Source organism: Urocampus carinirostris, chromosome 1 (assembly GCF_059441175.1).
Source record: "Urocampus carinirostris isolate Australia breed hairy pipefish chromosome 1, RoL_Ucar_1.0, whole genome shotgun sequence".
NCBI lineage: Eukaryota > Metazoa > Chordata > Actinopteri > Syngnathiformes > Syngnathidae > Urocampus > Urocampus carinirostris.
In genome coordinates this window covers 60822246-60835932 of record NC_142349.1, presented here as the reverse complement: position 1 = coordinate 60835932, position 13687 = coordinate 60822246, and the positions used below count along the sequence as shown (strand labels likewise).

Here is a 13687-nt window from a genome sequence, read left to right as displayed (position 1 = left end):
GTTCAAATACTGACAGGGAGCCAATCAGAACCCGCGGCAGTAGGCGCCAAATGAGCGGGCACAGCTGAGTCACATCAGTAATCATGACAATTACTATATTTTATAACATTGTTTTCATACAATAGGTTTTTTTGTTCTAAATTCTTAAAGAATACGTGCATTTAAAATGTCTTGATGACTGCTTAGGGCCCCGCGACCCTAACAAGGATAAGCAGTGCAGAAAATGGATGGATGGATGGATGGATTCCTTTAGGCAGAACTTCAGATATAATGCTTTGGCTTGGCTTTGCATGTATCTTAATGTGTTGGTCAGGTCAGGGGTTCTGAATTTGTATACAATGTGACGATTGATTTTTGCAATCCGGAGATGGAATAAGAGCTTGCTCTGTCCACTCCACGCATCGGCCCGGTATTGCAGTACCTCCGGGAACGGTGCATTCGCAATGATCGCAGCAAGGCATTAAGGCTAGGACCTTAGCTTGGCCTTTTGGCTGAGAGTAAGAGTCCCGGCTCCTTGACTTTGTAGCGTATTATTAACTGACCGATAACGGATAATGGATAATTAATAAAGAAAATAGAACATCTGTTTTTGTATTTGCAACTGTATATTTTTGTAATGTCTTTATTTCAGACACTTATTCTGATATGTTTCCCACGGGCGAATCAAAAAGAAGGGGCGAAAAAAACGCGGGCTGATGGGAAGTGCACACCGGTAAAGGTGAGTGTTTGTGGACGCGGCGGACAATAGTGGATATATATTCTTCCCACCCTTACCTTTGGAAATATATACTTTTTTTCCTTGGATTACTTTCAACGAGACCCGGACTCTGCAGGTCTGCATCAAGCCTTAAGTACCGGTATCATTTTCAGTTAATTTTGCCGGCTGTGGTTTTGGATTGTGCACTCTATATTGAGTTTTAATCGCGGGATTTAAAGTCTGGTCTGGTTTGGGTTAATTTTGTGATTGTGATACATGTTTTAATGTGGGGGCATGCGGCTTATATACAGGTGCGGCTTGTGTAAGTACAAAAGCGGTTATCCCCCTGAATTGTGGTGGGTGCGGCTTATAATCAGGTGCGGTCAATAGTCCGGAATTTACGGTACACTTCGAGTAACATCTATACCTGAAATCGCCCCCAGCCAGAAAAAGAGCACAACACTTGTAATTGTATTTTTAATTGGCTCCTCATGAAGGCCAAATAGTTAAATGCAATAAAATGAAAATAAAAAGCTCTTCTTTTAAATCCAGGTCCTGATCATGAAAAGGCCACAAGAGGCTGCAGACAATGGAATTGGCAGCTGTAATGAGAACCGCTGCTCCAAAAGAAATCAATGCCCAGTATTAGACTGTCAGTATGAGCAATAGCCTTTTATTACATTGTTTTCCCATTTCACCATATTTTTACTAAAGTTTTAAGCTTTAGTATTTGCAGTGTGGAGTTTGTGCATTTAAAAAGTATTCGCTGTCGGTCAAATTAAAGGCTAAATAGCACCAAAGCATATATTGTTGCAGTTATGTAAAAAACACACATCTCCATTTGTGTCATTTTATTTGTACTTTTTTGCCTTCATGGAATGTTTACTACCCAATTTTGGGGATTTCAATACAATGAACAAATCTTGAGTTGTTGTCCTAAAGCACAGGTGTCAAGCAGGCGGCCCGCGGGCCAAATCAGGCGCAAGAGAAAAACAAGCTACAGGTTGAAATATGTCAACTTGATGTTGCCAAAGCCAGGTGCCTCGAACAAAGACACTATACTTGTATTTCTTTCTCTCTCTCTCTCTCTCTCTCTCTCTCTCTCACTCTCTCTTTTCCACCCCTTTTCTCCCACTGTCTGTCTCTGTCTCTTTCACTCTCTGTGTCTCTTTTTCCCTTCCTTTGTTGCTCTTTGTTTCTTTCTCTCTCTGTGTCTTTTTAATCTATTTTGCTCTAACTTCCTTTTTTCCTTTTCTCTCTTTTCTCTTTCTCTCTTCCTACCCTTCGCGCTTTCTTTTCTCTTTTCTCTCCTTCTGTCTTTCTATTTCTCTTTGGATTTCTTTCTTCCTCTCTCTTTTTCCCCTCTCTCACAACTTTTTATCTCTTTTGTTTTTCATGCTCTCTCCCTCTCTCTCTCTTTCTTTGTCCCACCCTCTCTCCTTTTCCTCCCCCTTTCTCTTTCTCTTATTTTTTTCTCTCTTTTTCTTTCTCTTTAATCTACTAGTCCGGCCCCCGACAGAGTGTTTGTTCTATCGTGTGGCTCCCGAGTTGAAATGAGTTTGACACCCCTGTTTTAAAGTGACAAAACCATTTTTTGGAGTTGTTTTGTACAGCATGACCCAACAAAGGCACAAAAATATTCCCCTTCCCCAAAAAAAAGGATGTTATTGTCCTTTGACAACAATGATATATATAGAAATGGGGGAAAATACTTAAAGTATATTAGCGAAATCACGAAAAGTAAAACGTGTTGTAGCGAGGGATTACTGTATATGTATAAATATTTTTTCTATTTTAAGATGGTAAAGTCGTTAATTGTAAAAAAAAAAATGAATGGAAAAACGTTGATACAGTACTTCTGTTTGTTAAAAGGGTTTGCATTTTGTTTTGAGTGTATAATAGGGAATTCTATTGTATCATTATTGTAAAAAAGAAGTTTCTACTTAATGGAATTCACGCGTTTTTGTTGGAATGTAAACTACCACGATAAATGAGGCATTAATGTACAGTATAGAAAAAAGAAGAAGAAAATAATGTAAAATCAATGGAACATTTTTCTTTTTCTGTTGACTAGTAAATGTGGTCGTTTTATGTATTTTTTCAATACTTATTTTCTCAACTTTTAATTGCGTTTTGGCAGTGATGTCATTTTTATGTACCGTTAATTCCTGACTTTAAGCCGCTACTTTTTTCCCTAACTTTCAACCCTGCGGCTTATTCAGTGATGCAGCCAAAATATGTAATTTATCTAACGGCCGCTAGCGGCGCTCGAGTGTTGCTACCATTAACTGCCCTGTCAAAGCTATATTATTATTATTAAAGCTTTGAAAACTCTCTCGGTGTACCATCTTTCTTTGTAAATATGTGTAACCCATGTATAATATGTATTTGCAACTGTATATCTTTGTAATGTATTTATTTGTATTTATTTTAGACACTTATTCTGATATGTTTTGCACGGATGAACGAAAAGTGAGGGGCGGAACAAACGCGGGGTGCCGAGTTTAAGTGGGGACCGCTAAAGGTGAGGGATAGACAAGGAAAGAAGAGGGGGTAAAAAGTTGGTTAAAGAAGTAAATGTGTTCATCTGATATATTTTTCCCACCCTTACCTTTGGAAATATACACTTTTTTCCTTGGATTACTTTCAACGGGACCCGGACTCTGCAGGTCTGCATCAAACCATAAGTACCGGTATCAATTTCCGTTCATTTTGCCGGCTGTAATTTTTGGACTGTGGACTTTAATGAAGGACATTTACCGGTAGTTTCAATCTCGGGACTTGAAGTCGGGTTTGGGTTAATTTTGTGTTTGTGTTACATGTTTAAATGTGGGCGCATGCGGCTTATATACAGGTGCGGCTTGTGTATGTACAAAATCGGTTTTCCTCTTAAAATGTGGTGGGTGCCGCTTATAAATCAGGTGCGCTCTATAGTCCGGAATTTACAGTATACATAACTTGAATGCTCTTTGACGTGAGTTTTCCAATTTTACACATTCCCTTGTAAAAGTATAACTTTAATCTCTTTACGTTTGGAGTTCTTTCCATGTAATATTCAATCGACATCAGGCCATCTGATGTCCTAATAGGTTCAGTTTAAAGGAAGGATGAGTGGCTGTAATCTTCTTTTGATACGATTACACCAATTTTCACGCGTGTACATTGAAGCTGGAGGGGCAGTAAACCCTTTTAAATGTTTTTTTTTATATGCTACCTGATCCCTCTCTCTCTCTCTCTGCCAACATCTCTCTTTTGATGCCTTCTCTTTTTATACACAAATCAGAGTTGCTTTCGGATGAGCACATTAATCGGCTTCTTTCCACGTGGTCTGATTTGCTTACCTTTGTAGAGGTTGCCAGGGGCCGCCCGGCCGCCGTCTCGCCGTTTTCTCGATAGCGAGTGGAGAGATTGAGGATGTCGGTAGCCGCGGTGGTGGCGCTTTTAGGGGCCACGTCTTCTTGCTTTAGGGGACCGGGCGCAGGGCTTCGCTGACCGGGAGTGGGCAGGTGGCTACTCGGAGCTGCCGGGAAGCCAGAATGATACTGCTGAGGTGCTAAAGTACAAAAGGAAATAGAGGAATAAATCAGTAGTTGGCAACTACTAGGCCACGGACCCTATATTGGGCTGTGGGTTGTTTGATAACGGGCCGCACCCATTTTTTTTTTCTTATTTTTTGCTTTTACCGTATTTATTTCTGAATAGACACATTTTTTTCACCCCAAAAAGAACTCAAAGTTTCCGCGGATGTTATACCGAGGTCAATCTCATTTAGCTCAGGGGCCATCCATCCATCCATCCATCCATCCATTATCTGCACCGCTTATCCTCAGTAGGGACGCGGGGGTGCTGGAGCCCATCCCAGCGATCTTCGGGCAGTGGGCAGGGGACACCCTGAACTGGTTGCCAGCCAATCGCCGGGCACACAGGGACAGACAACTCGCACGCTCATCCACACCTAGGGACAATTTGGACCAGCCAATTCACCTGAAATGCATGTTTTTGGAATGTGGGAGGAAACCGGAGTGCCCGGAGAAAACCCACGCAAGCACGGGGAGGACATACAAACTCCGCACAGGAAGTCCGGTAGCTGGATTTGAACCCATGACCTCAGAAATGTGCCGCACACGCGCTAACCACTGCGCTCAGGGGCCATATATTAGAAAAAACATTCTCACAGGGGCCAGACTAGTATATTAATTGCAAAAAAGTGTGCCTTAGCTGGAAGGCTGGGGGTCTTCTTGGAGGCTCACAATTAAATTATGATTCAGGAATGTAAGATTTTATTATAAAACTGTCAAGGTTGCCATGGTGCCCAATTGGCCCCGCCCATGTGGCGCCAGCTGCAGCTCATTGACAGATTGGCTTTCCGTCTATTTAAGCTCAGTGCTCTCACTCCGCGTTTGTCAGTCCGTCAACGAACCTCTGCCCCGCAAGACGTGGGTTTTGATTCGGTCCTGTTTCCTGTTGGTATTTCCTGTCCGGTATTGTTTCCGTTTATTTTTGTCCTGTTCAATATCAGTTTCCAGTTTAGTTCCCGTCTATTTTTGTCCTGTTTATTATTCTCTCCAGTTTTCGTTCCCGTTTAGTTTTTCCTGTTTTATTTCAATATTCTGTTTCATTATCAATCCTGTCTGTCCCATCTTGTCCGGTACCGACCCCATCTGTCTGATATTTACTCGATTGGTATCCATCTCGTCGGCCTATGGCTTCCTATCATTTCCCGCCAGACTGCTGCCTAAGGTGCATGACTCCCCATTTCCCGTAAAATAAAAGGCTTGTGTGTGAAACGTCACACGTTTGGGTCCTGATCCTGTTACGGTTCTTGACAAAAACAGTATTTGAGGGTTTTGTTTCCTCAATATTTTATTCCTTCGCTGAGAGTTTTTATCTACTGGATTTGTAAAATAAAAACAGCATACAAACACTAATTTAAATGGTTGATGTAATGATTTAAAAGTCTATCTGCTTTTCATTTTTGATGAAAATGTTCACCTAAATATGGCAACTTCGCTGTTGCGTGTCATATATATTTTAGTAAGGAGCTACAACTTCTCTAAACCTCTGCAAAAACATCTAGTTGCTATTTTTAAAAACTGCATTTTTCGCATTGCCTAAAAAAACATGTTTAAACTTTTACTTAAATAAAATCACTTCTGAATGGGTTTCCTCAATGTTCTCTGATTGATTAATGGTTGTCAGCAAATATAGCAACAGTTGCCTCGCGAGTGGCATCTGGTTTTGGCGACATCCAGTAGACATATTTAAAAATGCACGTCCTTGTTTCTCTTGTGCTTCTTTCAGCATTGTGTCTTGGGGCACAGAAAATGATGTGGCGGGCAAAATTAAGCCCAGGAGCCATGAATTTGACACATGTGCACTAGAATATAACAGTACCGGGTAATTGAGCAAAGATGGATCAGTCAACATGATCCCTGACTTCATTTGCTTGACATTGCCCGCAACGGGAATCAAAACCCAGTCTCGGAGCACTGAATCCTGACCCAAGGCTACTAGGATTGTAGATAATATTTGAAAAGGCGTTAAGCTTAAGTTAATCATATCACTTTTTACGGTGCCACATTGTTCAAAAGTATTTTGGCAGGACTCTTTCCCATCATGCTCCATTACCTTCCGATAATGCCCCAAGAGTTCGGCTGAAACAACGTTGTACAACGTGGTACTGTGAGTAAAAATAGTTAAATGTCGAGATAAGGCATTATGCCTTTTCCTATGTAACCTAGATGCCTAGGGGCTTAATTAATATACAGTGGATTTGGGCTTATCATAATAATTGTCATTGGTACTATCATTATTGTAATTGCTATTATTATTAATGTCGTTATTGGGCCGAGCCTCGAGAATACACTCCGACATTAAACCTGTCCCTGGTACAGAAGATATTGCCAACCAGTGGAATAAATGACAAAATGGAGGGTGAATAATTCAGTTGCAGAGACAGCAGGTGTTCTGAGTAAATGCAGTATTAAGATGCTGGTCGACGAATTTTCAAAACAGCCTCATGTGGTGTTATTAAGCCGCACCTTTTCAACCGTAGTACGTACCCTGATGTTCAATTAAGGTAGTGGTGCTAGAATATCACTTTTTAGATGGGAAATGTCTTTTATTTAGCGCCTCAAAGTGGTAAAAAAAATGAAACCCTTGAAAAATATATTGTTTTAATAATAAGCAAAAACACTATCATATAGGGCAGCACGGCGGCGCAGTGGTTAGCGCGTGTGCGGCACAGTTCTGAGGTCGTAGGAACCTCCTGCGTGGGTTCAAATCCAGCTCCTGGCCTTACTGTGCGGAGTTTGTATGTTCTCCCCGTGCTTGCATGGGTTTCCTCCGGGCACTCCGGTTTCCTCCCACATTCCAAAGACATGCATTTCAGGTGAATTGGCCGGTCCAAATTGTCCCTAGGTGTGACTGAGCGAGTGAGTTGTCTGTCCCCGTGTGTCCTGCGATTGGCTGGCAACCAGTTCAGGGTGTCCCCTGCCCACTGCCCGATGATTGCTGGGATGGGCTCCAGCACCCCCGCGACCCTACTGAGGATAAGCGGTGCAGCTGATGAGATGAGACTATCATATCAAGGTCAGGTTTGATTCCCGTCTCCTCTGAATAAAATGTCAAAATGTCCTCGGGACAAACACTGAAGACCTAAACCCCCCGGTAAGCAGGTAGGCGTCTTGCATGGTTGACTCCGCTATCGGTGTATGAGTGTGTGCGTGAATGGGCATTTACCATTGTAATACTTAAGAAATGTGTTTTCATTTTACAAAATATAAGTGTTACCTAGAAGGAGATGGCATAATTTTACGACATCTTGCTGCAAAGGGTAACCTCAAAAAATTGTAAAAGACTGGGCAAAAAAAAATTAAAGAAAAATGGGGCAGTTTGTATTCTTACATGGGCTTTTAGCACTTGTTTTGAGTTGCATTACACATACATTCCAACCCTTTATCATTAAAAAGAGGTAGATTTTATCACGCACTCTCTTCTTTAACACGAAACACAATCCGTCACCAGAATAAAAAAATAAAAAACTTTTTTGCCCAGGTTGGTTGGTCGGTTGGTTGGTTGGATCTCTTAACCACTGAGGTCGTAGGTCGCCATTTTTTGTGGTGTGTCTGTTGGCACCCCCCCTCCCCAGGCCAACATATTATCAATGTCATGTCAAAATCACTTATTATTACCCAATATTTTTTTAACATAAGAGCCAATATACATGATAAAAAACTCTTAACTTGAAATTTAGTTCTGTTTTGCAGCACGTGGATTAAAATGTGTATCCGATAATTGATAATCAACTCGTACAATAATTAGTGATTAGAACTCGAAAATATATTTGGGGGAATTTGAAAGATCCTGGCTTATTGGATTTGACTGTCTGATATTTATATCATGTAACAATTTTATTTTTCTGGGAAAATAAGAAAAAATACTCCTTAAAATAAGAAAATATATTGATATTCCTTTTATTCTGTAATTTTATTAGATTTCATAAAATGATTATCAAATATCTCAGCATTTTTATAATTATTATTTTATTTTATGCTTTTGTTATTCTGGTGAAATAAAAATGTATACTCAATTAAATGAGCAAAAATAATCTGCATTTGGCGAATTTTTTTTTTTTTTTTCAGTTCAGTCAGTTCACTTTGGTCAAATTCCGTTAAATAACTCAATTATTGTAACTTCATCCATTCTTCCATTATCTGCACCGCTTTTTCCTCAGTAGGGTCGCGGGGGTGCTGGAGCCCATCCCATCCATCTTCGGGGCAGTGGGCAGGGGACACCCCGAACTGGTTGCCAGTCAGTTGTAGGGCTCCAAATATCTTATCTTCAAAAAATAATGGCGATATTTGGGACGTGGTTTAATTTTTATTTCCTATCACGCCTTCAACTCCTTACCCGAAGTAGAAAATGAAAAGCTTGATTGCCTAATTGGCGAACTTTAGACATTAGATATAACAATTCTTGAGCTACTTAGAACATTTCGGCCCAGTGATGGACTTATAAGTCAAACCTTGATTGGATTCATAATCCCAATGGCTCGGGGATTTCAAATCTTTCCACTTTCAAATATATCGAGATACATATTGAATCGGCATTTTTATGGGGGGAGAGGAAATGTCATCGAATTGGGATTTTTCAAGAGAATAATGAAAACACATTGAAAACCAAAAAGAATCGGATTTTTCCCAGACTTACAGTCGGGAAAGTGCGAGCAGTCGGCATCGCGGCTGGCCCCATTGAGCGGTTGCTTTCCGAAAACTTGCGCGTCGAAACTGGCGTAGTCGAAGCGGATCCTGCTGTATTTGTCCATATCCTTGGCCAGGCTACTTTGCAGGGCGGCCATCGGGTGAGTCAACTGGTAGTTGAGTTGGCTCAGCTCAAACTTCTTGACCAGGCCAAGGACCCTGCTGGAGACAAAATGAAAGAGGATTTAAGTACTTTTCATTTTGTATACTGTATTCCTTTTTTCGGATTTGATGCTGCAAACGCAGTACTCGATTAATTACCACACTGATAGGAAACAGATAGAATATCAGAGCAACCACCACCCCAAACAAGCACACAAAGCTGTGAAACAATATCTTGCCTGTGTATGGATACATTTTGTTTTGTACATTATTATTTATTATTAATTTTGTACAACGATGCTGCTTAAGGTCATTGCAATAATTCCAGTCTACAAGCACGTTTCCCTCCTTTACAGTTATTCTGATCTAATACTATTATTTTCCTTTTAATTAAAACCTACAAAAAGTAAGCTTTGTGAAATGGCTCTTTCAAATTATACTCAATAACACTCATTAAACTATGTCAATATCCTTAAAGTGTTCCTCTAAACTGCGGAATTCATTATTTGACTGTTCATAACTTGAAAAATCAGATTTTTTTTTGTCAGAAAATTTTAGTACTAAACGTCTCGGAAAATTACAAACTCGGTGTATTGCAAGGTTTTCGTTGTGACTAAATTAAAAAGCAAGCTTAACCTCATGAAAATTCTATTTCATTTTTTTCCTCTTCCAACATTTACAACTTTAGTAAAATATGTCTCTTACGACATTGTTACATTACTCTTGTACAAGAATTTTCCGCTGAAAATATTAGTTGAATTCATAAATACTGCAGGTTTGTTTTGTTATTATTACTTAATCTTAATGAAATACTGTCATTGCACGTCTTTACCATATGTGTTTGTAGTATATATATATATATATATATATATATATATATATATATATATATATATATATATATATATATAATGTGAAGCGTTTTTTTTCTAAAATTTTAAGACATCAAGATGTTTGGCATTGTAGAACTTGTACCTAAATTAATTTATTTTTTAGATACTCGTAGGTCATCAAATATATATTTTTTTTATTTAACATGGGACTCACATGGAAGTGTCATGATTGTTGGCCATCTTGCTGCTACGTGTACCCTAAAACTCCCCAAAACTTATGAAAGGCTGGGCAAAAAAAATAAAACCAAAATGGTGCTGTATGTTCACGCCTTCACCATAGTTTGTAATCTTCCTTTTGTTTTGCAAACCTCGTTTTCGGTTGCAATAACTAAGACAGCAGCCTCTAGTGGTCAAATATTACACAGTGTCCCTTTAAAGTGACTTGGGTTCATTAATTCAACAGTTCCTCGTGATGAGTGTATCTTATCAAGTCACATTTATTTATATAGCCCTTAATCACAAAAATGTCTCAAGGGACTGCTCATGATTACAATGACAGAATTACCTGATCTTAAACCAACATGCGGGCAAGGAACAACTCAAAACCTCAGCGTGAGGAAAAAGAGAAACCTTATTGTTATTGATATTTTATCAATCCACTGTGTCCAAAATAGTGACTGATATTTTTGCATTGATAGTTTTTGACAAAAATTGTGACCTTCGATGCGACAATAAATATAAAGAAGACTGTGAAATCATTGTTTTCCAAAGCATTTTTTTTCTCTTTCTACACATGACTGGGATTTGATGCTGCTGATACGGCGGCCAGGTTGCCAGACTAATTAATATAGCGGGAGTGGGCACCCTGCCCATGATAAATCCAGCGGGAACAAAGAGTTCTGCTCTTTTATTATTTCCAATAGAGTTGATGTCGTTCACAACAACAGACTGCACGTTCTGTTGGGATCATTCAATAAAACACAACATGAGTGTTTCTCACTTTTTATTTTTGCAGAGCTTAACTTGCGCAAATTCCACTGCCCCCCACCACTATCTTTCCTCGTTTCCTGACTCTTGCCAAGCAATTTCTCAGTCGGGGTGGGTGGATTGATCCAAATACAGATATTATTGATACCAAATAAGTACTTGGATTGAATCAATACTATTGTCTTGGGATCCATTCTTCACCCATATATGTACAGTAGATGCAGCCCTTCTCTCTCACAAACAGCCCTCTTGCCACTCTCTAAATATGACAGAGGCAAATAGGAATCATGTTACTGTTCCTGAACAAAAACCTGTCAATCCGGCATTAATATCGCTATGGCAACTGAGCCAGATTGGCTTGTTTGTTACAGTGCTGATTTTTGGGGCTTACTCTCGAATCTATTTCTCTGTTTCTCAGTTGTTGTATTATAAAATTGTATTTGTCAGACTGTCAGCCATTTATCGAATGTATTGTTTACACTATTTGCTGCACTTTCTCACTTTATTTTCAAAATATTTTGCAAAGCAAGGTATTGTTATATTTGTTAAATTTGTATTATTTTAGATTGTTGCTTATTTAGCTCATTCTTTTGGCACTTGTTCTGAATCATTTGTAATAGAAATATAAAGTATATATTATATTTATTCAAAATATGTTCATATTTTTAGTGCCTAAAATCTTTGTGCTGTGTTCCCATGAACATAAAATAGGTTATCTTGACATTTCTTAGTAAAAAGTATCAGAATAGAATCGACCGACACTCTCATGTATTTACTTGGATCGGATCGATACTCAAATTCCCAGTATCGCCCAACCCTATTTCTCAGCCGGCTGGTGTACCTCGGCGAGCGGTCGGGCGTTTGTCTGCTTTTCAGCCTCTCGTCCTGAGGTTTGGAGAATTTCACCGCGGCGGCGATGGGGCAGCCTGACAGACTGGGAAGACAATCAAACACCTCGTGAGCCAATCGCCGAGACTTTAACGGCTCTCAGTGGTACAATATGATTTGAAGAGATATATTTATTGGAATATTTTTTCTGGCTTACCTCCTGTGGGTGCTACGGTTGCTGTTGACGTGGCCTCTCCCCGTGCACCCGGGAGTTGGACACTTGAGGATGTTCTCGTGCATGGCCAAGACTGAGGAGAGGGAATTGTCAACTCTTTATTTGGAACCTTTAGTGCTTTATAATTTAAACAGCAAATTATGATGTGATATCATTAATAATGAACGGCAACATATATTCCACCGCACAAGATTTTAATTTACTATGCCATTATATGCGACAGGTATGGATAGGTGTTAAATGAATTTTGAACTTGCGAGGAGTACAAGGCAAAAGACCTCCAGACCAGGATTTTCTATCTTTGCTCCTGACGCATTCACAAATATTTTACTTATAGAGTAATTAGCTACACCGCTTGCAGATAAGCTTTTAAAAGATATTTACGCTAGAAATTTGAACACTAATAAAATGCACTTATTTTAATGTAATACTAACAAAAATAAGTTGAGATTTAAAGGTATTTTTTTTTAAATATCAGTGGGAATAGGATTTTATATACAATTGGTAATAGTGCCTAGTATCATTATCAATGACAACTCAATATTTGAATGTCGGTATCGATCGGGAAAATGGCGGTATCAAACATTGGCAATTCTTTAAAGTGGTTTGGATTTGTTCTTGAGTGACAACCGTTTTTGGTAATTTACTGACTCAGTCTGTGTCTGTCTGTATATGTCTTTCTCTATATCTCAATGTCTTTATATGTTGCTTGATCCCTATATATGGTTTTATATCTCTCTCTAGATCGTGTTGTCTCTTTATCTGTATCTTTATCTTCTTTCGAACATGTTATGTAACATTATTCTGTTGTTGACTCATTGTTTTTGTCCTGTTTTTATTTTTATGTTCGAAATAAAAGTTTTTATTCATTCATTCATTCATTCATTCATTCATCTTTGTCTCTATATGTCTCTCTGTCTCAATATCTTTTCATCATTCTATGTCCGTATATCTGTCTGTTTATATATCTCTGTCTGTTTTTCTCTGTCTCTGTCTGATGTCGCTGTCCGTCTATATGTCTCTCTGTCTCTAAATTACTATATCTCTTCATGTCTATGCCTCTACAGTGTATGTCTCTCTGTCTTTATATCTGTATATGTATCTGTCTCTTATATCTCTATTTTTATCTCTCTATGTTTATATGTTTTAATAAAGATATCTAAATTATCATTCTAAAACTCTTCATGTTGTTTTGGTTCTTATTTACTTGAATTTGAATTCAAACCATAGTTGGTAAATAAACAAGTTGTCAAAAATGTGGCCTCACCATCACTATAAGTTTAGGATGACTTTAATAGAGAACCTTTGAGGCCGCTTCAGGCACTGGAAAATGTTTTAGAATTGTTAAAATAGGACACTCAGTGACTCACGTTAATAGTTGATAACATTTGGTTAAACAGCTAAGAAAAATGAGCATAAATATGATTATTATAATACTATAAATATCCTTAGGCTGTTCCCTTTTCATTTTTTAAAAATAATTAAATACCCTCTGAAATCATTAAATAGAATGGCCAGATGAAAGTTAAACACGTTTTTCTGTGTTCTCTGTTCTAGGATTTGGACATTTTGAATTTGCAAACGCTTCAGAGAGTCACACTAAATGTTTATGAGCTGAATATAGAGAACAGTAAGCTTTTTAGGCATTCAGTGCTGATTTATGTAAGTGCTCAGCGCACCCGACAGAGACACACCGCAATGTACAGTAAATAGAAAGACATACGATTATGTGCTTCAAAAGACA

General features: G+C 38.7%; 1 protein-coding gene and 1 pseudogene across 1 annotated transcript in view; one reads left to right on the top strand and one right to left on the bottom strand.

The window, feature by feature from the left end:
• The window catches only part of st18 (ST18 C2H2C-type zinc finger transcription factor), a 106855-nt gene that overhangs the window by 32919 nt on the left and 60249 nt on the right, over positions 1-13687 (bottom strand). The window contains exons 8-11 of the mRNA XM_088347368.1: positions 11926-12016; positions 11722-11814; positions 8909-9120; positions 4039-4250 (exon numbers count right to left, since the gene is read on the bottom strand). Coding sequence (XP_088203494.1) covers positions 4039-4250; positions 8909-9120; positions 11722-11814; positions 11926-12016 — 608 coding nt within the window. The remainder of the gene's footprint in view (positions 1-4038; positions 4251-8908; positions 9121-11721; positions 11815-11925; positions 12017-13687) is intronic.
• LOC148376465 (U2 spliceosomal RNA) lies at positions 347-436 on the top strand (annotated as a pseudogene).